Source organism: Amphiura filiformis, chromosome 6 (assembly GCF_039555335.1).
Source record: "Amphiura filiformis chromosome 6, Afil_fr2py, whole genome shotgun sequence".
Lineage (NCBI taxonomy): Eukaryota > Metazoa > Echinodermata > Ophiuroidea > Amphilepidida > Amphiuridae > Amphiura > Amphiura filiformis.
Genome location: NC_092633.1, coordinates 13,945,107 through 13,968,422, shown reverse-complemented (window position 1 = coordinate 13,968,422; position 23,316 = coordinate 13,945,107). Strand labels below are relative to the sequence as shown.

The following is a 23,316-nucleotide window of genomic DNA, read 5'->3' as shown; positions in this document are numbered from 1 at the left end:
CCACTACATACAAGGTTTGACACCATAGGTAGTTAGTATGGACCCTCTAGATCACTGCTAGGTAGGTAGTGGACTCAAATTGTGGTATCACTTTTTTTTTACAGGTAATTTTATGTATGGACGTATAATCGCATAAAATCACCAAAAATAGGACAGAATTAAGGGGTAGGGGAGATATAAACTCCAAGAACTCAACTTTTACTCGTGATTTTGAATTCATTTTGGTATCAATATGTAGCTAAATGATTTTCCTAACTTTCTAGTATTATTTTTAAACAAAAACAGGTTTCACTTGAGCATATTTGGAAGTATATAGTCCATAAATGAGTGGTAATCTGATTTTTTTAAACCATATGTGTAAAGTTTGACATTGGCCTCAAATCTCACAACTATACCACTTTATATTTTCAAAATTGATTCAGTTTCCATTTTTAATTTTTTAATTTAAATTTTAATGTTTTATTTTGTTTTTAATGTTAAGCATATCAAGGGAAACATTATTGTAACAGTTCCAATCATTATAATATGTATGAGTTCGTTGGGGTGTCTGTGGGACGAGGTGTGTGTGGGGTGCTGGGTGTACATAGGGTATGTGTGGGGGTGAGGGGATGAATGTGTGTACATGAATATGTCACTACACTGCACCAACTTCCATTTACAAAATCCGTTAAGTTTCCATTGATGTAATATTTTGAATATTTATGTGTAGGACGTGAGTAACCACTGGGAAAGACAAAAATGTTTTAAAAACCCAAAAACCCAACAAAAACTGATGTTGATTTCCCTCGTATATCAGCATAACATAGAAAAATATTAAGGGTAGGGGAAAATAAATCATCAGAACTCAATATATTACTCATGATATTGACTTCATCTTGGTATTAATTCTATTCAATTCAATTCAATATGTATATCTAATTGATTGTTCTAACTTTTTAGTATTATTCTAAAGCAAAGCGACCATTAGTTGTCAGGTAGATACACAGAAACTGTGAGAAAAGGGTACGTTTTCTATGTCTAACAGCGTAAATATGACAATATTAAGGGGTAGGGGAAATATAAACTGCCATAACTCAACTTTTACTCATGAAATTGAATTCATCTTGGTATCAAAATATATCCAAGTTATTGGTCTAGCTTTCTAGTATTATTTTAAAGCAAAGCGACCATTATTTGTCAGGCAGATATACAGAAACTGTGAGGAAAAGGTAAATTTTCTATGTCTAACAGCGTAAAATGACAATATTAAGGGGTAGGGGAAATTTGTAACTGCCATAACTCAACTTTTACTCATGAAAATGAATTCATCTTGGTATCAAAGTGTATCTAAGTGATTGTTCTAACTTTCTAGTATTATTTTAAAGCAAAGCGACCATTATTTGTCAGGTAGATACACAGTATGTGTGAGGAAAAGGTAACTATTCTATGTCTAACAGCATAAATAAATAATTATGACAATATTAACGGGTAGGGGAAATATAAACTACCACAACTCAACTTTTACTCATGAAAATTAATTCATCTTGGTATCAAAATGTATTTAAGTGATTGTTCTAACTTTCTAGTATTATTTCAAAGCAAAGCGATCATTAGTTGTCAGGTAGATATACAGAGACTGTGAGGAAAAGTTACATTTTCTATGTCTAACAGCGTAAAATGGCAATATTAAGGGGTAGGGGAAATTTATAACTGCCATAACTCAACTTTTACTCATGAAAATGAATTCATCTTGGTATCAAAATGTATCTGATTGGCTGTTCTAACTTTCTATAAACAAAGCGATCATTAGTTGTCAGGTAGATACACAGAAACTGTCAGAAGGGACCGTTCACCAAACAAGTTGCAAGGGGGAGGGGCCTGATGCAAAAAAATTTCATCACAAAAAAATAATTTCGGCCCCCCTTTACAGGCCTCAAAAATTTTAGGGCCCCCTTTTAGACATGAAAATTATGGATCAACCCCATAGAAAATCATATAAACTCAATTTTTCCAGGAAAATTTTTGGTCATTTTTTCAGGCCCCCCCCCTTAGGAGGGGCAAAAATTTCAGACCCCCCACTTTTTGCATCAGCCCCCCCTTACAAATGTTTGTGAACGGTCCCTAAATATGACAATATCAAGGGTAGGGAAATATAAACTCCCATAACTCAACTTTTACTCGTGATAATGAATTCATCTAACGTTCTAGTATCATTAGTTGTTATGTAGATACAAAGGAAATGTGAGAAAAACTTCCATGTGTAACAGTGTCAAATATGGTAATATTAAGGTTAGGGGAAATATTACCATAACTCAACTTTGGCTGCATTAGCTGTGAAGGGGAACACGGAATGCAAATCGTTGCACCAAAATTTGAATGTAGTATACGATTGAGGTTTCTTACGTTAATTGGTGCAATTGGACCATTTTTAAAATTTGACCTTTATTTATGATTTTTTTGAGATATTCAACGTTATAACCCCTGAACTAAGCTTCGTAGAACTATGACAATTGTCTTTTTTTAAGATTCTTAGCGATGAGAGGAACAATTTGAGATTACAACATTACAACATGATAGGATAATTTTTAGTATTGGCCCCATTATGACCTTCAACCCCTCGTGGGAAACTTAATTGCTTTTAAAATAATGCCAGAAAATGAAATAGCTACATATTGATACCAAAATGGAATTCATTTTCGTCAGTGAAACTTGCGTTTTGGTGATTTGTATGTCCCTTACCCCTTAATATTGTCATATTTTACGCTGTTAGACATTGAATATTAACATTTTCATACATTTTATGTCTATCTACCAGACAACTAATAACTTAATTGCTTTTAAAATAATACTAGAAAGTTAGAACTATCAAATAGCTACATATTGATACCAAAATGAATTCATTTTCATCAGTAAAACTTGAGTTTTGGTGATTTGTATGTCCCCTACCCCTTAATATTGTCATATTTTACGCTGTTAGACATGGAATATCAACATTTTTCTCATATTGTATGCCTATGTTTAACTACCTGACAACTTATGTTTTAATTGCTTTTAATATAATGCCAGAAAATGAGAACAATCAAATAGCTACATATTGATACCAAAATGAATTCATTTTCATCAGTAAAACTTGAGTTTGGGTGATATGTATGTCCCCTTACCCCTTAATATTGTCATATTTTACGCTGTTAGACATTGAATATTAACATTTTCATGCATTTTATGTCTATCTACCAGGCAACTAATGGCTTAATTGCTTTTAAAATAATACTAGAAAGTTGGAACTATCAAATAGCTACATATTGATACCAAAATGAATTCATTTTCATCAGTAAAACATGAGTTTGGGTGATTTGTATGTCCCCTTACCCCTTAATAATGTCATATTTTACGATGTTAGACGTTGAATATTAACATTTTCATACATTTTATGTCTATGTACCGGACAACCAATGGCTTAATTGCTTTTAAAATAATACTAGAAGGTTAGAACTATCAAATAGCTACATATTGATACCAAAATGAATTCACTTTCATCAGTAAAACTTGAGTTTTGGTGATTTGTATGTCCCTACCCCTTAATATTGTCATATTTTACGCTGTTAGACATGGAATATCAACATTTTTCTCATATTGTATGTTTAACTACCTGACAACTAATGGTTTAATTGCACTTAAAATAATGCCAGAAAATGAGAACAATCAAATAGCTACATATTGATACCAAAATGAATTCATTTTCATCAGTAAAACTTGAGTTTGGGTGATATGTATGTCCCTTACCCCTTAATATTGTCATATTTAACGCTGTTAGACATTGAATATTAACATTTTCATACATTTTATGTCTATCTACCGGACAACTAATGGCTTAATTGCTTTTAAAATAATACTAGAAAGTTAGAACTATCAAATAGCTACATATTGATACCAAAATGAATTCACTTTCATCAGTAAAACTTGAGTTTTGGTGATTTGTATGTCCCCTACCCCTTAATTTTGTCATATTTTACGCTGTTAGACATGGAATATCAACATTTTTCTCATATTGTATGTTTAACTACCTGATAACTAATGGTTTAATTGCTTTTAAAATAATGCCAGAAAATGAGAACAATCAAATAGCTACATATTGATACCAAAATGAATCCATTTTCATCAGTAAAACTTGAGTTCGGGTGATTTGAATGTCCCTACACCTTAATATTGTCACATTTTACGGTACTACACATGAAAAATTGACATTTTTTAACATTTTATGTCTTTCCAGCTAACAATTAATGGTTATTTTGCTTTGAAAGATTACAAAAAAAAAAAAGCTATATACAGGGTGTCCCAAAAAAAGAGGCCCCACATTGCGCGCTCTTTTCCTCCTATTTCTGAAACGTTGATCAAATATATTTTGGTATGTAAAGAAACCCTAAATCGTTAGCTTTAATAAACCAAAACAATTCTTTCAATCAGCTCATAATTTTTGAAGATATGCCCTCTTTAAGAAATGTACCCGTTTTTCACTCTGTCCACGTATGAGGTTTGGCTACATCAAAGATTTAAACGAAACACACGATTAATGACATGGATAGATAATAGCATTAGTCTTGGGAAAGCATTCACTATAAGCGAGGATCACCAGCTAGCTTCAAACATCTTCGAAACCCCGTATTACTGCTGCATTCGCAAGTATCCGGCGCACAAGGGCTTAAGGATGGTACGCAACGCAATTAATGCAATGAGAACTAGGGCTGAAACCTGTATTCGTCACGGAGGCAACCAGGTAGAGGGCAGAGCAGCACAGTAAACTCACTTCAAAAGAACCAAAGACAAACTAAACAGGCCTTTTCAGGGCTACCTTTTATTCCAAAAAAGAGAAATGACTTATGTTGTCAATAAAAAGAAAGCAAGTAACGAGAAAAACATAATTGCAAAAAAGTAATTGCAAGAATAGCAAAAGAAGTCCCATCCCACATCAATTTCGCCCAAATTAATGACACTTAACAAAATCCATAACCCATAAGCCCACCGGTAAGCCCATTCCCTTAAATAAAGTTGTTATTTTATAAAGTTATCATCGAGGAATGTTTTATATTCATGCATGATATATGCACTTTTTAATCTTTGAAGTAGCCAAACCTCCTCCGTGAAAAAAGAAAAAAACGGATACATTTCTTTAAAAGGGCATATCTTCAAAAGTTATGAGCCGATTGAAATAATTGTTTTGGTTTATTAAAGCTAACGATTGAAGGTTTCTTGACATACCAAAATATATTTGATCAACTTTTCAAAAATAGGAGAAAAGAGGGCGCAATGTGGGGTCTCTTTTTTGGGGGGACACCCTGTATTAATGCCAAAATGAATTAATTATAATGAATAATGTCGAGTTACGTTGGTTTGTACGTCCCCTAACCTTTAATATTGTTAAATTTTACGCTGTTACACATTGGAAAATTAACATTTTTATCATATTTTATGTCTATCTTATGGTTTTTCTGTTAAAAATAATACTGGAAAGTTTGAGCAATCAATTAGCTACATGTTGATACCAAAATGAATTCATTATTATGAGTAAAGTTGAGTTATGGTGGTTTTTATTTCCCCTACCGTTAATAATGCCATATTTGACATGGTTATACATAGAAAAGTAACATTTTCTCACATTTTATGGCTATCTACCTGACAATTAATGTTTGCTTTGCTTTAAAATAATACTAACATGTTTGAACAATCAATTAGCTACATATTAATTCCAAAATGAATTCATTATCATGAGTTGAAGTTGAGTTATGATGGTTTATATTTCCCCTACCCCTTAATATTGTTACACACGCTGCTACATGAGGAAAAGTAACTATTTTTTTACATTTTCAGTCCAGTTTCCTGACAAACAGCGGTTGATCTCACCCCACACATATAAATATTCAAAATATTACATGAATGGCAACTTACCAAACAAATTTTGTTAATAGAACTTATATACTTCAGCCGAGTGACATATTAAGACATGTAAAACACCGCAACCCTGAACCCTATACACCCCCCGCACCCACCCCCACATACCCACACACACCTACCCCAAACCCACACAACACAAACCAACATGCAAGCATACATGCACATACATAAATATTTGAACCAGAACATCAAAGTTTGCCTAGATATGCTTGATATTAAAAACAAAATTAAAAAATGGAAACTTAATTAATTTTGAAAATAGAAATTGGCACAATAGTAAAATTTGAAGCCAATGTCACAAAAACACCCACCCTACGCATCAAATGAAACCTAGGTTTGCTTTCAAATAATACTAGGCAGTTAGAACAATCAATTAGCTACATATTCATACCAAAATAAATTCATTATTATGAGTAAAAGTTGAGTTCTTGGAGTTTATATTTCCCCTACCCCTTAATTTTGTCCTATTTTGGTGAATTTATGTGATTATACGTCCATACATAAAATGACCTGTAAAAAAGTGATACCACAATTTGAGTCCACTACCTACCTAGCAGTGATCTAGAGGGTCCATACCAACTACCTATGGTGTCAAACCTTGTATGTAGTGGGGGGTGAACCAAGTCCTTATTTAGGCCCCCTGTGGGATCCTGCTCCTGGACTATTAAAATGGATATTCGTGATATTAAGAAATCCATTTGATTTTATTGAACAGGCCCATTTAACCATGATAACAACATAATAGCTGCGAAGTAGTTAATTATAGACCTATATACCTGGCAGCAATGACACGTTGTTACGGGTAATCGATCAGCAACTCTATTGAGTTTATTTAAATGAGGCGCCTAAATTAAGATGGGCGGTCAATAATTCTATATCGACGGTAAAGTGTGTTTTTGTGTGTATGCGTCAACTCGAGCACATCCTTGTGTGGTATTATAACAAAAGGTACCTCTCGTCCATGTAGACGCTTTCACGTGACTTTCATTTGATCACTTAATGACAGTGGCCTGCCTATATAGCGTTAATACGCTGTCAGGTCAGTTACCGATTTAATGGCGGAAGCCCTTTGTCCCAAACAAAAGGTACCTCTCGATGAATAGCTTGGCGGAAACACAAAGGAACAATATGCGTTATGTAATCTATTTCCTCTCCTTTCTATATCTAACCTCCTTGCTGAACACATTAATCAATGATATACCACGATCATTTCTAACATCATTTGTATCCCCTTTTTTGTGTAGAGGGGTGATAACAGACATGCACCAATTATCAGGAATAATCGCTGAGGAGAAAATAACATTAAAAATACAGGTCAAGCATGGCAAAATATCATTAATGCAATATTTATACATTTCACTACATATACCATCCGTGCCAGTTGACTTGTTACACTTCAACTTTCTTATCGCCTCAATGATTTCAATATCAGTTATATCAATATTAAAACACTGGGCATGATCTTGATTTACACCAACATTCATATTATGTTCATCATCATTCACATCACGATTTAGATCTGATTTGAGAAGAGAGCTAAAATGATTAAACCAATCAGATGGAGACATTTTGGATCTTTTTGGATCTCACCTTCTGTTCTCAAAAACTTTATGAATTTCCAGAAAGACTTTGGATCGACACAGTTTGAAACCATTTTTTCCTTCAAAGAATTTTTGTAATCACGCTCTCTTCTTTCTACATAAATTCTTGTATGCCCTTTTACTCATCTGGTAAAAATGCAAATTTTCACTGGTACTACTTTTCCGAAACAACTTTAGACGAGACAGTTTTTCTTTTTTCATATCACGACATTCATCATCAAACCATCCACCTTTACTTTGTTTCATGGAGTTGTATAGACGTTCGCCTTTCGTATCTCTTTCCTTGTTGGAAAGGTATAACGTTGAGGAGATAGGAACATGTACAGAAGATCCGGGACCTACTCTGCCATGTTTGGCTGAGTAACGTACATGAACACGGTCTTTTGTGCCTATGTAAATTAGTCATTGTGTAAAGCTGTGTTTATACCCAGACTGAATCATTGTCGCTAACTACACAAGTTATGTGTGCAACTTTAGAGAACGTTGACCGACAGGGTGTCAATATAGGACTATGTGTCGCTTTTGAAAAACAGCGAATCATGCGCATGCTCAGCAGGCAAATACGACGGCGATTTAGTACACTGACCATGCGTGCGATTCAGGTTTATCCAAAAGCGATTGAGTATAAATGCATCTTTAGAAATGACCGGCGACTGTGTGTTCTCAAGTGGGTTTTATCATGTTAATTAGTGACCTCGGTCAAGCATTGAAATGCTGTCATTTTTTGTACTGGATCGTTCAAGCATCTCCAACAAATTTTTCAATGTAAGTGCCTCTGGCCCTAGTAGAAGTAAAAACGGATACTATGGCCAGAGTTCTAGGGCTAGAGTTGTATGTGGTACAACACTTCACGTGGTTTGCAGCCTTTTGTAATAAACATATTGTGAAATGGACAAATTGTGTACATTATCAACGATGTATCTACGTCGATTTCGCACGTGGAATATCTTCAAAAATAGCTAACTACGTGACCTCGCTTCGATACAGGAGAGTGGTTTTGAATAGATCAACGTACGTCCGATGTCTACGTTTGGAAATCACAATGCCTCATTTCAAATATATAGTTTTAGTTTTGGTTTTGGTTTTGGTCACGTGGTTTCCTATTGTCCTGCCTAACCACTTGAATCATAAGATATCGAACTCATTGTTTCTACTTTTTGTTTAAAACCGAACATTTGTGTCAGTCAGTTTCGGTTTTGGTTTCAGTTTCTTATAAGTGGTGTGGATCGTAAAATTATTTGATTTGAAGTTACCTACTCTAAGTATACAAAAGAAATGTTTAAATTTCGCAGTGCAATATTCACGAGCAGAGAAGTTGAACAAAGCAGTCTACATTTGAAAGCATTGATTTAGTTTGAAAGCATTGACTTGAGACTACGAATTAGCCTAAGCGGATTTCACTGTGAAAATATATAGACCATCGAAATATTTCCACAGACATTACAATAGGCACTTGACAGATTATGACTTCAGTGTTATAAACACTATTATACACAACTCTATTTATGTGCATGTCGCATGACGGAAGATCAATATCATAGAAAGCTGGTTTAAACTAACTTTTATTCAATTTATTTATTGGAGAATAGAGAGAGAGATAGAAGAGATCGCCAGGGAAAGAGGGTATGTGTGTGTGAGGGGGTAAGGGTAAGGGAGAAAGAGAAACAGAGGGGAGAGAGAATTGGAAGTGGGAAGGAAGGAGGGGGAGAGGGGGCTCAAGAGTGGAGTGGAATAATAGGGAAGAGTCGATATCGAGTGTGGGGAGGGGGGAGGAGGAGGTTATATATAGGTGGCGGAGGAACATAGGTAAGAGGTATGGGTTGTGCTTTCCGGGGAATAATCTAATTCATAATCAAATCATCTACATCATCATGTATTGTTTATATTTCAGACAAATAAACAAAACACCCCCACCCCTCAATATATGCACATGATGTCTATGCATAACTTATCAAACGAATCTCGGAACTCGGGTGTAATTTTATGGTGTCATGGAAGTGTGCCACATACGGCAGAGAGCATCAAAAGTCGTCCGCGTTGATAGATATCGATAATGAAAATGTTAGCACAATAGGCTATTATATACGTATGGTATATCCTCCCAGCACAATAGTGTTATGATTGCATACCAGTTCATCTCCACATTTTAATCCCTTGATTTTTGGTTTCTGAACAATAGAGAAACCAAAACTATATATTTGAAATGAGGGACTGTCTCTATTATAAGGAATTAAACACTTGAATGATGTTGGCATTTTGGCACTTGTGCCAACTCTTTCTATCATTGCTGGATTCTCTCCAATTGAGTACTTACACCTTATCCCATTTTGGATGCTCCTACCTACACTACTCTATTTTTTCATCGTTCAACCTGTCTACTACCTTCTCTACCTTAAAACTTCCTTTCGCAATACAGCTGGTTAGAAAAGGTGAGCCAAATTAGTTGGCATGGTAGCTTGTTTTTGTCTGGTGTTGTTTTTGGATGGTCCCAGGAAGGAAAGGAACAGCACATCATGCAGTTATTGTTAACTACTTGTATGCACACAACACAGGGGCACTCACAATAGGCAATTGGCCCCTACTGGTAGCGCTGTGTTGTTGATATAGGATATGAACTAGTTAGCATCATATATCAAAAAGTATAAAAGCTATGATTTTAGTACTTGCTATGTGTTTCAATTACTTATTTTTTTCAAAATATCTGAATTTTCAACCCGGTACAAGCTTTACTAACGGGGGACCATACATTTGTATGAGAAAGAAATCCTACCATCTGTCCAAACTCCCGTGTTATTCCAATGCACATTTTGCTTCACCGGGCAGCCCTGGCTTGGTCGCATTTGAAGATTGGTGTCACGAAACCGTGATAGGTACAAATTTAGTACTTTCTGTGAATCAAGTATGGTTTATTCTCTACATGTCAATCTTTAAATAATTAGCATAGTCCTTATAATAACGGGGGACTTGATGAGTAAATGACAGCAAACCAGTGAAAAATAACCCAAAACATGGTCAGTGGAGCAACATTATCGATTGGATTAGTCGACCGTATCGGACAATTCGATCTCTCATTGGATTAATATTATCATGTGGTAATAAATTTGCATTGGACAATAGATTACTATAATGGTTTAGTACTGCATATATCGGTTTAATCTTCACTGAGCGGGTTTATGGCTGGAAAGGTCACGGCGAATTTGCCGTGGACATAACTGCACTATGACCCCTTTAAGGAAGCCAATAAATATTGCTACATGGACGCAGTATGTCAGGAGAAAAAAATAGTCCTGACTGCCATTGTCTCAATACAAGATAAGATGTTCTAAAAGGTCCTTGTCATGTTGGCCAGGATTAGATAAAGGGATACAAACCTGGGTACGAGACATTAGGAATTATTTCCTAGCCTCTTAACCACAGGGTTGATGGGCTTCAATAGCTATTCAAGACAGTGTATGTAAGGGATAAACTGTGCATATGAGATATGGGTTCAAGTAGGGGAAATGTTCACCTGTTCACTCAAGTTACCCTTTGAATACATGTTTAATGTTGACCAATTAGTTGAATAACAGGTATTAAAAGCGACTGTTATATGTGCAGTACCGCGTGCGGTACTTCACACTTCCGCTGACAGTCCCGCATGCGGAACTACACCTTCCGTCACGCACTTCCGCATGTGGACTGCACATCCCGACGTGCATTCCCGCATGCGGTGATGCAGGTCGGGATGGGCAGTACCGCATGCGGTACTGTGATATTTGGTGTATTTCCGCTAGAGGATGTGCAATATTGTTGGTGTTTTTCCGCATGGGGATGTGCAATATTTTGGTGTTTTCCCGCTTGGTTTACGTGGGGATATACTTTTTGTGTCGAACTTTGTAATAATATAAGTTAGAAAGGTAATTATTTAGACCTACAGGGTGTCCCATAATTAAAATATTGCAGTTCCCCACGCGGAAATACACATGCGGAAAAACACCAAAAATATTACACATCCCCTAGCAGAAATGCACCAAAAATGTTGCAGTTCCCCACGCGAAAATACACCAAAAATATTGCATATCCCCATGCGGAAAAACACCAAAAATATTGCACATCACCTGGCGGAAATACACCAAAAATATTGCACATCCCCATGCGGAAAAACACCAAAATATTGCACATCCCCTAGCGGAAATGCACCAAAATATTGCAGTTCCCCACGCGGAAATACACCAATAAATATTGCACATCCCCATGCGGAAAAACACCAAAAATAGTGCACATCCCCTAGCGGAAATGCACCAAAAATATTGCACATATGCGGAAAAACACCAAAAATATTGCACATCCCCTGGCGGAAATACACCAAAATGCACATCCCCTAGCGGAACTACACCAAAAATATTGCAGATCTCCACGCGTAAAAACACCAACAATATTGCACATCCCCAGCGGAAATGCACCAAAATATTGCAGTTCCCCACGCGGAAATACACCAAAAATATTGCACATCCCCTAGCGGAAATGCACCAAAATGTTGCAGTACCGCATGTGGTACTGACATCCCGACCTGCATTACCGCATGCGGGAATGCAGGTCGGGATGTGCAGTACCGCATGCGGAAGTGCGTGACGGAATGTGCAGTTCCGCATGCGGGCCTGTGAACGGAAGTGTGCAGTACCGCATGCGGTACTGCACACTTCCGCGTCCCAAAAATAGTTCTGAATAAACAATGCAAAATTTAATGAGTTTCTACTGTGTGATGTAATAGTTGATGTAGTGCCGGAGCATGAGACAAAACAGAGTATGCGAAATTTGACGTTTTATTGGGGTGTGCACGACCTTGTTCTTCTCTTCGCAAAAGTCAGTTTTCCGAAATAATGTAAACCGTAAAAGGTTTTAGCCTTACCAATTCGCCAGTTACAGTAATTTATTATAGATTATTACAGTGTTCAATTTTGCAAAATTGTTCCCAAAGAAGGTGTCTCTAATCATATGCTATACATGTATACATATTGCATGTGGTAGAGACTATCAACATATAGATTCTCCCACACGAACGAAGTTTATTTTTTTCCGAAATGCGCCTTCCTAAATTTGTTCGGCCTTGGTAGGATCTATCAGTGAGATATAGACAAAACTAAAAGAAACAAAAGAAATCGGCCAGATTTATAGACGAATCCAATTGCACGCATGCATTCCTTAACCTCAATGGCAGCCATAGCTGGGTCCCCGTCGGGTATATCCCACCTAACATATGAAAATATGCGTCCTTGGCGGGGATCTTAAACTGCATTTCATCACACGTGTTACACGTAGACAATATATAGAATACTTAGTAATGGAAGTTTACAACACAATACAAGATAACATTGATTTTTAAACGGCTTTAATCCACCCATTATTGGGCAGTCTCAACACCAGTTTGGTGCGCCGGGGACCCAGTCATGGCCGACTAAATTCTGACCATCACTTGGCTTGTTGGATTCATCTATGTTTAAAAAAACGTACATTTGAACAGGAAAAACTTGACATTATTGCTTTGATTTTTTATAAAAAACAACAACAACAATATTTTTTAATCTAATCTGTAGTGTCTGATATATTTGGAGTATGAAAATCCAAATAGACATTTAGGACGAATTAAAATAATAATATAATTGGGATTATTCTTCTTGCAGGTGCTGCCGCAAGAATATTTCAAGAACTCGAAGAAGAAGGCACTAGTTCCCCTGCCTTGGTTGAGTCACATATGAAGACCGACGCTGCAATAAATTCTGATGTCAAGAATCCTGGAACAGGATCACCTACTCTTCTACTGTATATGGGTAAGTTTGAATAAACATACCGTGTTTTTTCTAATTATTATACCTACAAAGGCCCCAGAGCCCATATGTTGCACACTTACGGGTCCTACGAATTAAAATTCTCACATGAAACTCCATAGGTGGGGTATGGGGGTTGGGTGTGATTCAATGTCATTCAACAAATTGGAAAATGTGATAAAATTGGACCCTCCTTCTTAAAACCCTCATGAAAGTTATATTTAATATACACGTATTCCATTTAACTTTTCTTCAGACCCAACGCACTGAATGCAGTGGAGCCGAAGACCAGGTTTATATTGCGTCTTAATTCATAAAGAGTCATCAAACTTTAAACATAACAAAATGTCGTATATAAAACCAAGAAAAGTCAATATCATCATTTCTGCTCTCGCTTCACAAAGCCGATCGAGATGACATTTGTTGACCAAGTTTCGACTTCTAACGCCAATGCTTAGTTGTATTCGTACGAAAGGTAAATCAGTACGTCAGGTAAACAATGTGAATACTCCCCGGGGACTACTCTGAATAGTTTTGACTGAATCACCTGGCGTACGCGTACACGTAAGCATTGGCGTAAGAAATTGCAACCCCTAAATTAAATACATAATTTGAAATAATGCAATTTAAATGAAAGGCAATGAAAATAATTATATTAAAAAAGAACGCCGAAATAAATCCATGATCGTCTTCAGAAAACAAAGTTTTCTCGTTTCGTTTCTGCTGTCTAGTATCAAGTGAGGTAAGCCTCCGGGATGCTTAATTTCTTTCTGCAACCATAATGGGCCGCAATATATCACTAACCGCATAGTCCGAGGCAAGGTTCATTATTGTCAGGGTTAGGGTCTTAGGGTTATAGGGTCTTATGGTTAGGGTTAGGGTAAGGGTTAGGGTTTAGGGTTAGGGTTAGGGTTAGGGGTTAGGGTTTAGTGTTAGGGTAAGGGTTAGGGATTAGGGTTAGGGTTAAGATTATATTCGTATTTATTAGTACTAATAATATTGTGTGTATGCATAAGCAAACACCTTTCTGGCACAACGAATCATAGCACAGTCGTGTAGGCATTAGACTATGGATACATAGATTGTGGGTTCGAACTCCAGGTAAACCGTTGTAGAATTTTAATTCTATCGATTTCTTTTTATTTTATTAAGTAAGAGGAAATAATATGTATATGTATGTACTATGTGTTATCGCATTGCGGCCCATTATGGTTGCAGAAAGAAATTACGCCTCCGGGATCAGCCCAAACAAGAAATTCCTGAAAAAAATTGGTGTCAGTTCAATCTGACACGGTTATTATTATTATTCAATTGTGTGAGATAACAAATACATTTATTTCTTTTTATTTAACTTCTTATATAACCTTAGGGGTTTTCAATTGAAATGTTTATACTTTATCTGGAAATAATAACAACATTAAAACATCCACTAAATAAGTTACCCAAAAGAAAATTTTCAAAAAAATAAATAAATAAAAATTATTTAAAAAGAAATGACCTTTGACGAAATCACCCCTAAACTTTGACCTTTAGGGTCATAAATATTTGTAACATGTTTAGAATGATGTAAGGATCATTCCTGATGAATTTGAGCTCGATCAGACCAATTTTAACATTTGACCTTTGACCCCTAAACTTTTACCTTTGGGGTCATAACTATTTTTAACATGTTAGGAATGTCGTAAGGATCATACCTGTTGAATTAGAGCTTGATTCGGCCAATTTTAAAATTTTCCTTTGACCCTTTTTTTTTTTTACCTTTGGGGTCATAGATATTTTTAACATGTTAAGGATGTAATAAGGATTATTTCTGTGCAAGTGGCATCAACATACTATGTTACATACAGCAGATATGAATTTTTGAAGATTTTTTAATTTTAACCAGAAATGACCCCTTAATGACCTTTGACCCCAATTCTGTGAACACCCTATAGACACTGGATATAGCCGATGCATATGTGTAAGTGACATCACCGTTGTGGCTTGTCTACTATAAATGTAGGTCACCGTGCCTAATGATGGCTGTTCTAAATTTTACACAAAGATGTTCAAAGCCAAATCAGGCTAATTTTAACATCTGACCTTGGGTTGACCCTTAGGATGTAGTACAATATATACAGCTTGGGCCAGTGGTTCTTCTGACCAAGTTTGGTGTAGCAGCATTTTCAAGATTTTCACTAAATCACCCCTAATATCCGTTTTATGACCTTTGACCCCTATCGGTGAACAACTTTTATGAAGCTTGGGTCAGTATGGTTCTTATGCCCACGTTTGATATAAAATTGGATCGATTGAGCCCATATTTATTGGTCGAAATTGGGTCAAGCGCCTGGCACTAGTAGCATTTCAAAGATTTTCACATAATGACCTCTAATAACCCCTACATGACCTTTCACCCCTAACTGTGTACAACTTTGAAGGAGCTTGGGTCAGTGCTTTTTGGCCAAGTTTGATCGAGATTGATATGAGCGTCTGGCACTAGTAGCATTTTAAAAGATGGTTTATCGGAAGAATCGGAAGAAGAATCAGATTCGCCTGCTCAACAATATATCAGTGTGGCATTTCGTGCCACCTGATATAAAGAACGGCGTGTATTTCAAGCCCTAGCCATGACTTTCGTCACGTAAATAATTCTCTCTTATTCACAATGAAGCTTTGCAATTTGATAGATGTGCAATTTGATTAGGCGAAAGCTATTCCAGAAGGAGTATGTAAATTAAATGGAACAGCCGTTTTTTTTTTATCAGAGGGAGTATGTAAATTAAACGGAACAGCTATTTTGGGGCCATTTTTTCAGAGGGAGTATGTAAATTAAATGGAACAGCAAAAATGCCAATGGGTATGTAATTTAACTGGAACAGCCTTAAATTGATATCGATATCAATATTGACGTCACAGATTCGATTTATCACGTGATCGTCAAACCTGTATTAGAAGGTGTCAGTTTTCAGGAACTGACACGAAAATAGACGATGTCCTATCGGAACTAGTTTCGTTTTGGTGGGAGGGGTCTCCATATTACGTTTAGAAAAATGTCTGACGAAGGTAATATTTAAGATTACATCTCTGGCAGGATGGAAGGGAGGGATCGGCCCAAAACCAAACTAGTTTAGGAGGACTTCATCAATCTTTTGCGTTGTTCCCTAAAAGATATTATATAGCAAAAAGTAAATAATTGTCAGATTCCACCGGGGTCAAAACCTAAAACGCACTGTGAACAGCTAGAAATACTTTATTTGGCGGAATTTGGTTATTGCAATCAAATGTTATAAACACCAGATAACCCATCCACCTTGAGCGTTTTCTACGAAAGATAAAAAAATAAAGGAAGAGTCACGCACCACCCACTATTATGTGTTCAACTAACTTATACACAGGGGTTTTATACGATATTTGACAAAATAAGAAAAGATCCTTCAAACTCATGAGAGAAATGTTTAAGATCATAGAGCCAAACTTCACACTTGTTTGATGAGCATAAAACTACGTTATTTTAAAGAAAAATGTGAACACTGATGGCGCTATTTATCTTTAATCGTGTTTTCATCTTTACAAGGGTAGACACTGTATATCTCGGATTGCCCAAGGGTGACGATTTTACACCGCCTCCCCACCCCAGAATCTTCAATCTTATTCTACAACACTCAAAGATCAATAATCTGCAAAAAAACAAACTTTCACTGCCAAAACCATCTAACAACATCAGACAAAGAGTAACAAATAGCAACGAAATTTTCAAAAAAACTTTTGATCATGAAATGTTAGGAATAACTTATATTATTTGGCTAAATTCAATTTAAAATATATGTAAATAGCGCCCTCAATTGGCACACAAATATACAGTTTAATACATAACAATAATCACAAATACCACAAAAAAGCAGAAAAGGATGAATAAGTTGAAAAAAGAGACGAAAATCTTTGTTAAAGAGAGCTGGAAATATATGTACATATTTGTGTGATAGTTGTTGGTATTGCCCAGGTCTAGAATTCAACATTAGGTCTATATAATGTTTTGTTAGAAAATTTGATAAATGATCTAACAACCGTTACTTATAATTAAACCATCTCAACGTTATTTCAATCTGTATATGCCTACTACTACCGGGATACTACTGTCAAATTAAATCATAAAGAACACATTTATGTAATTTACATGAAGTTTTTTAACGTATACCCAGAGAAGATTTCAGTACGTCCATCCATGTAGCTCGTTGCACCGATGTTCGTTGAAAGACTCATATTTCAGACCATTCCCAGCAAACACAAAACGTTTTCGACTTCGTTAGCAAAAGGTTAGAAAAGGTTGCCAGAAAATGTCGGGTTATATAAAAGTCATATAAAGGGTATAAAATGTGTTCATAACATTCAAAAACATTTGTTAATAACCAACTGCCATATTCTAACATAATGTTATTAAAGTGTTGACAAAATATTTGTCAAAAACTGTTTTCAAAAAATATTTTACAAACGTTTCCATGGCCTTTATATAACCCGACATTTAATGTTATTAAAACGTTTTTATCTAAACCAAAACCCAAAGTTTTAAAAACATTTTTGTGTTTGCTGCTGGGTTCCTCAACGTGGTCGCAGGTACATGGTAGCTTCCAAGTGCTTATTTTGTATCCTTCGGTTTACCGTAAACATGGTAAAATAGAGCTTTTAGTAGGGATAACCATCAAAATTTCATGTTGACCCTATTGCTACAAAAGATTGTTTTCTGAGTAGAACTAATCAACAGAAGTATTTTGGTGGTTAAATGGTCAAAATCGGTCAAAAACTTTTCGAATTATGAATTATCAAAGTTTCCCATTCTGACCGGTCATTGGAACGAAATAAAATGACAAGGTCCAAAAATTGCAGTTGGGAGCAAAATTGGCATAAGCATATATTTACCTTTATATATTTCTTTATTTTAACATATTTGCAAACATGAAACAAGCATATTGTGAAAGTATCCAGGGGGTTTCTTATGAAATGGCACTTAACTAGTCACTGGCATAACTTATTTTTTCAAACCAAGGCATTGAAATCATGCATTTAGAGTGACATTTGTCAAAAATAATCCAAAATAGCCGATATGGCACAAAATCAAAATTGCACTAAGTAGGTGAACTTTTTTTCACAACCAAGAATTTCAATGTTATTGGGTTTAATATGACCAATTAGTAGGTGTATGTAAACAAAATCTTAAGTTTTGAAGGTCATTGACTCATTCACAACAATAGAGATTATCCTCATCATGCTCATGTGTATTCCTGTAGTATTCCTCATTCAAACCAAAGTAGCACTCAATACATTATGAGTATCTTTGTTCAAACCAATTCAATGCTTGACCTCGGAGTTACCTGCATGACTATCGCGGGCTATTTTGAAACAGTTATGGTTGCACATTCAGGTACTTCTTTTGAAAGTCCTAAACAAGGTATAGCCAGCAGCAAGTTGTAGATGTTATAGGCCTAAATATAAGAAAACGTTTAGGGTTAAGATCAGGTGAACAATACATCGAATGAGCACGAAACTTCACATTTATGTTCAGAAAGGTGTCTTCTTAATATGATTTGAAAGGAATATAAAAATTCCAAAGGGAAGCTGGTGCTTTAATTTGTAACTCGAGATCTACTTGTTCAATTTTTAACCTTTTTACAGAGGGTATGATAGAGGTATTACTGGCAACTCTGCCAAATTACAGCTCAGTAGGCCACGTTTTTCACCTGATCTTACTGATTTGAATATTTTGTGCCATTCTTGAGCAGTGCTAAACTCAGCCACTGTGGCAATTAAGCGCACTGTGGCGATGGACCAATTTTGACTCGCACTTACAGAAAAACAAAATAAGTTATGTTGCTGTAATTTGCAAGATAGTTACAAAATATAATTGGCAGTAACTTCCCCAAATTTTACAGAAAAATATTGAAAAATAAAATCAATTTAGAAATGTATGTGCAAGCAGTGCACAGTTGAGCTCCCTGCATGTCTATGGGAGTGTTCTAATCAAGTTGATGGTTCATTGGTCATCCCTACTTTTAGTGAACAGACAAATCACTGAATTTTCAATGTACTCTGTTTATTTGGTTTATCAAAGCACAAAATAACAGGAAAAACAACAGTTTAATAACGTAGTTCTGTTTGTGCAATTCCAATACAAAACGTACTAAGTATTATTCCAAATGAACTTGTTCAAAGATTAGGAAAAGGAAATGCAGTGAACCAGCAAATTCTCAATGTATCTCAATGTTGTTAATTGCTTTTTAATTTTGTTTGTTTGTTTGTTTTTTGTTGTTGTTGTCTTGATTTGTGTGTGTATTATAGTATTTTTTTGCTGCGTCTATAATTATTTATATTTTCGATACCGGGATTCCCTCAACATACCCGATTGAACTGTGACTTGCCGTGACAGTAATTTTCTCTGGTATCAACCCGCTCTCCTGAGGGACTGTTCACAAAAACTTGTTAGGGGGGTACCTGATGCAAACCAAATTTCATCGCGAAAATTTTTCCCCCCCCCCCCCTTTTTGAGATCTCATAAATTTCAGCCCCCCCCCCCTTTTTTTGACATAAAAATTATGGGTCAACCCAATAGAAAAGCATATAAACTTTTCAGCCCCCCCTTAGGAGGGTCAAACGTTTTAAGGGCTCCCCCTTTGCATCAGCCCCCCCACTAACAAATGATTGTGAACGGTCCCTAAGATATTTAAGTAAATTCTTGACCATCAAATCATGAAATAGTAAAGAATTCTGATATAAAGTGGTTATGTTTAGTAGGGTACCTTGGTATTACTTGTTAATGGTCAACTTGGCCAACTTGTTCAAAGATACATTGGCCATAAGATGCATTGGCCATAAGCATTGCAACATTAATGGTGTCAATTTTTGGTGTCATAATTGAGCCCAAGGTGATACAAACAACATAATATGGCATAATACTCTTATGGGTCACTTCGGAAAAATACGTTAGCCCCGGGACGTTAGCCAACGTTAGCCCATAGACCCTAGAAATTTCTAGGGTCTATGGTTAGCCCTTTCTGCAATTATAGAATTCCGAGGTTTATGCAGTTGCTCAAATATTCTTCAAACTGATTGCAAAATCTTCCTCAGGTCATAAGGATTCGTAAAATGTATAGTTTTACCTATCATGCCTATCTACAACTTAGTTCCAGAGTTACGAGCAAAGAGATCGAAGGTCAAAATTTGGACTACAGATGGGTCCGATTTTTGATGAAAATTGTCTCAAATTTGTCGTCTTGTAATAGCAATTAAGAAGAGAATAGTATGCACTATCTAGTATATATTTGGTTACCTAGGGCAATGTTGCCTAGGTAACAATACATCTTTTTTTCGATTTTTGAAATTAATATTTATTCAAACCATTTTGCAGCAAGATACTGAATTAAATGGATTATTAAACATTAAAATTGCATATTCACATCAATAAATTTACAATATAATGAAGGTATTTAAAATAAAACATTATAAAATGATTGAGAAACAGCCAGTAAACACAAAAACGTTTTAAAAACGTTTTTAATAAGTTATATTTTGGCTTTTGGTTTACATAAAACGTTTTAATAACATTAAAACGTCGGGTTATATAAATGTCATGAAAACGTTTTAAAACGTTTTGTATGAAAACACACTACAACAATATTTTTAAATGTTTTCAAAAATGTTATTATAAACTATTTTTGCAAACATTTTTTGCCAAATATTTTGTCAACTCTTAAATAACATTATGTTATCATATTTGCACCCAGCAAACACAGAAATGTTCTTAAAATGTTTCTTTTCAAAACGTTTTAATAACATTTAAATGTCGGGTTATAAAAAGGTCATGACAACGTTTTTAAAACGTTATTGCAAATATTTTGGGCAAACATTTTTCGCAAGATATTTTTTCAACCACAAAATAACATTCTGTTTAGAATGTTTTGTATCAAGTTTTCAATAATGTTTTTGGAATGTTATTAAAACGTTTTTATATCCTTTATATAACCCGACATTTAAACGTTTTCTGTAAAACATTTTTGTTTGATGAGCAGTAGATTATCACAAAATGATTTTTCATGTTATGAAAACGTTTTATACCCTTAATATACCCTTTATATAACCCGACATTTAAACGTTTTCTGACAACCTTTTATAACCTTTTGCGAATGATGTCGAAAACGTTTTGTGTTTGCTGGGAGGTTATTGCATACATGTAAAAATGTGGAAATTATTGAATACATTGAAAATATAGAAGAATCATGTAAATAACATTCATCCCCTCAAACCCATTTTGTCCCCAACTTAAGGGATTGGGTATGAACGTTTGGACAGTATTTATTGTGGAACATTAGACCACATCAGACATATCGAATTGCATTCTGAATACGAAGAATTTCCTTCTGATATCAAATAATTTTCGCAATGTAATACACATTTTATGGCAAATGATTTAAAATTGACATTTTTGATATTTAACAGTACTCGAAGTAAACTTTATAAATCTGATGATTTATACTTAAAGTGTATGTAGGTGGGATGAAAAGCCGGCGATCAATTGAAAATTTTGACCTTTCATATTGAACAAAAATATTGAACAAAATGATGTGGTCGCAGCTGCTATAATGCAGCTGCTATAATGCAGCTGAAGTAAGTTATACATTTCATTACCGTTTTATTTCCTAATCCTAAAGACTCAATACTATATCTTTAGTTAAAGCCGTAACTTGACATATCAATTTGTAAGCGCTCTTTAACATAGTTCATTGAATTTACAACCGTATGACAAAACAGGCGAAAATAGTAACTTTTTGCACAAGATTTGTAATTTAAATAGAATTGACCATTGCTCATTAAAATGAAGTTAGTATATGGACAATATAAGTGTGCTCTTTCATTTAATAACATAAAATTTGAAAAATATTGTAAGGAACACTTGAGGTTTTGACTTTTAAAACCTACAATTTGGTCAAAAATTGTGCTGGGATAGGTCGTTTCAATAGATCACATTCGCCTTGCTGTATAGCGTTATCGGTTGACTAATGAAAAAAGAAAAGTGTTTTAGGGGGAAGTGTTAGCTTTCGTTCCATATTAAAAAAATCACTTCGGAACACTTGAGGTTTTGACAAAAACCAATCACATATGCCTATTTTCCACTAGATCTCACACAGCTCTTATGATTCTATGCACTCAACTGTGTAGTATAAACACAGACTGCGTAGAGGCTAGACTCGCTGTGCTTGGAAATATCTGTGTGGAGGTGGAAACTGTGCGTAAATACATTTATAAGAGAATCGTTTTTGTAGTCAAACCTTTTCATATGTTTTTGGCATAATTATTGCCTATGTTTACACATGTCTCACCTTACCTCAAATTGAATTAGCTAAATTCGTTGTCAACGGAACAATTTTGATACAATGTCACTTTCAGATATGAAGCTTCCCCGCACCCCTAGAACCCCGCGTTAAACAGCTAAAATAGCCAGTGGGATTTATTTCGCTTTACCGTTTCGGCTTATGATTAAAATGATCAGAAACCTTTCCTGACAGTCGCTAATATGTTTAGCATTATCAGTAAAGAATAACTTTGATAACATTTACAATTACAAATAAAACTTTGATGGAAACCATAAATTAAAGGATTGATTGGCAATTTGGCATAGTTCGTGGAACTACACACATCCAAGAATAGCTGCCACCTACTGCCCGAGCCGTTCCGAGTTTACAAGAGCGGGACACACAAAAAGCTACAAAACAAGCTAAAACAGGTACATCCTCTGTAATGTCCAAAATCTTTTTTGTGGTAATTTTGAATTTGCCGCTTTGGATTGGAGGTGATGTTTTGATTGAATTGCAGTATGGGACGGTTCGCTCTCAACATGGAAACTTGTATGTAAAGATGGTCAAAAATGTCTTTTACCTTTCCAAAGATCCGGTAAGCTTAAATCAATCAAGACTTCGCCTACAGTTCAAGATTTCAAGAGACAAAAGAATGAAGAA

At 35.4% G+C, this 23,316-nt stretch overlaps 1 protein-coding gene across 1 annotated transcript in view; it reads left to right on the top strand.

Moving 5' to 3' along the window:
• The window catches only part of LOC140155006 (aqualysin-1-like), a 53,645-nt gene extending 39,946 nt beyond the window's left edge, over positions 1–13,699 (top strand). The window contains exons 8-9 of the mRNA XM_072177677.1: positions 13,190–13,336; positions 13,590–13,699. Of these exons, the coding sequence (XP_072033778.1) occupies positions 13,190–13,336; positions 13,590–13,603 (161 nt within the window). The 3' untranslated portion in view covers positions 13,604–13,699. The remainder of the gene's footprint in view (positions 1–13,189; positions 13,337–13,589) is intronic.
• Positions 13,700–23,316: the final 9,617 nt, after the last annotated feature.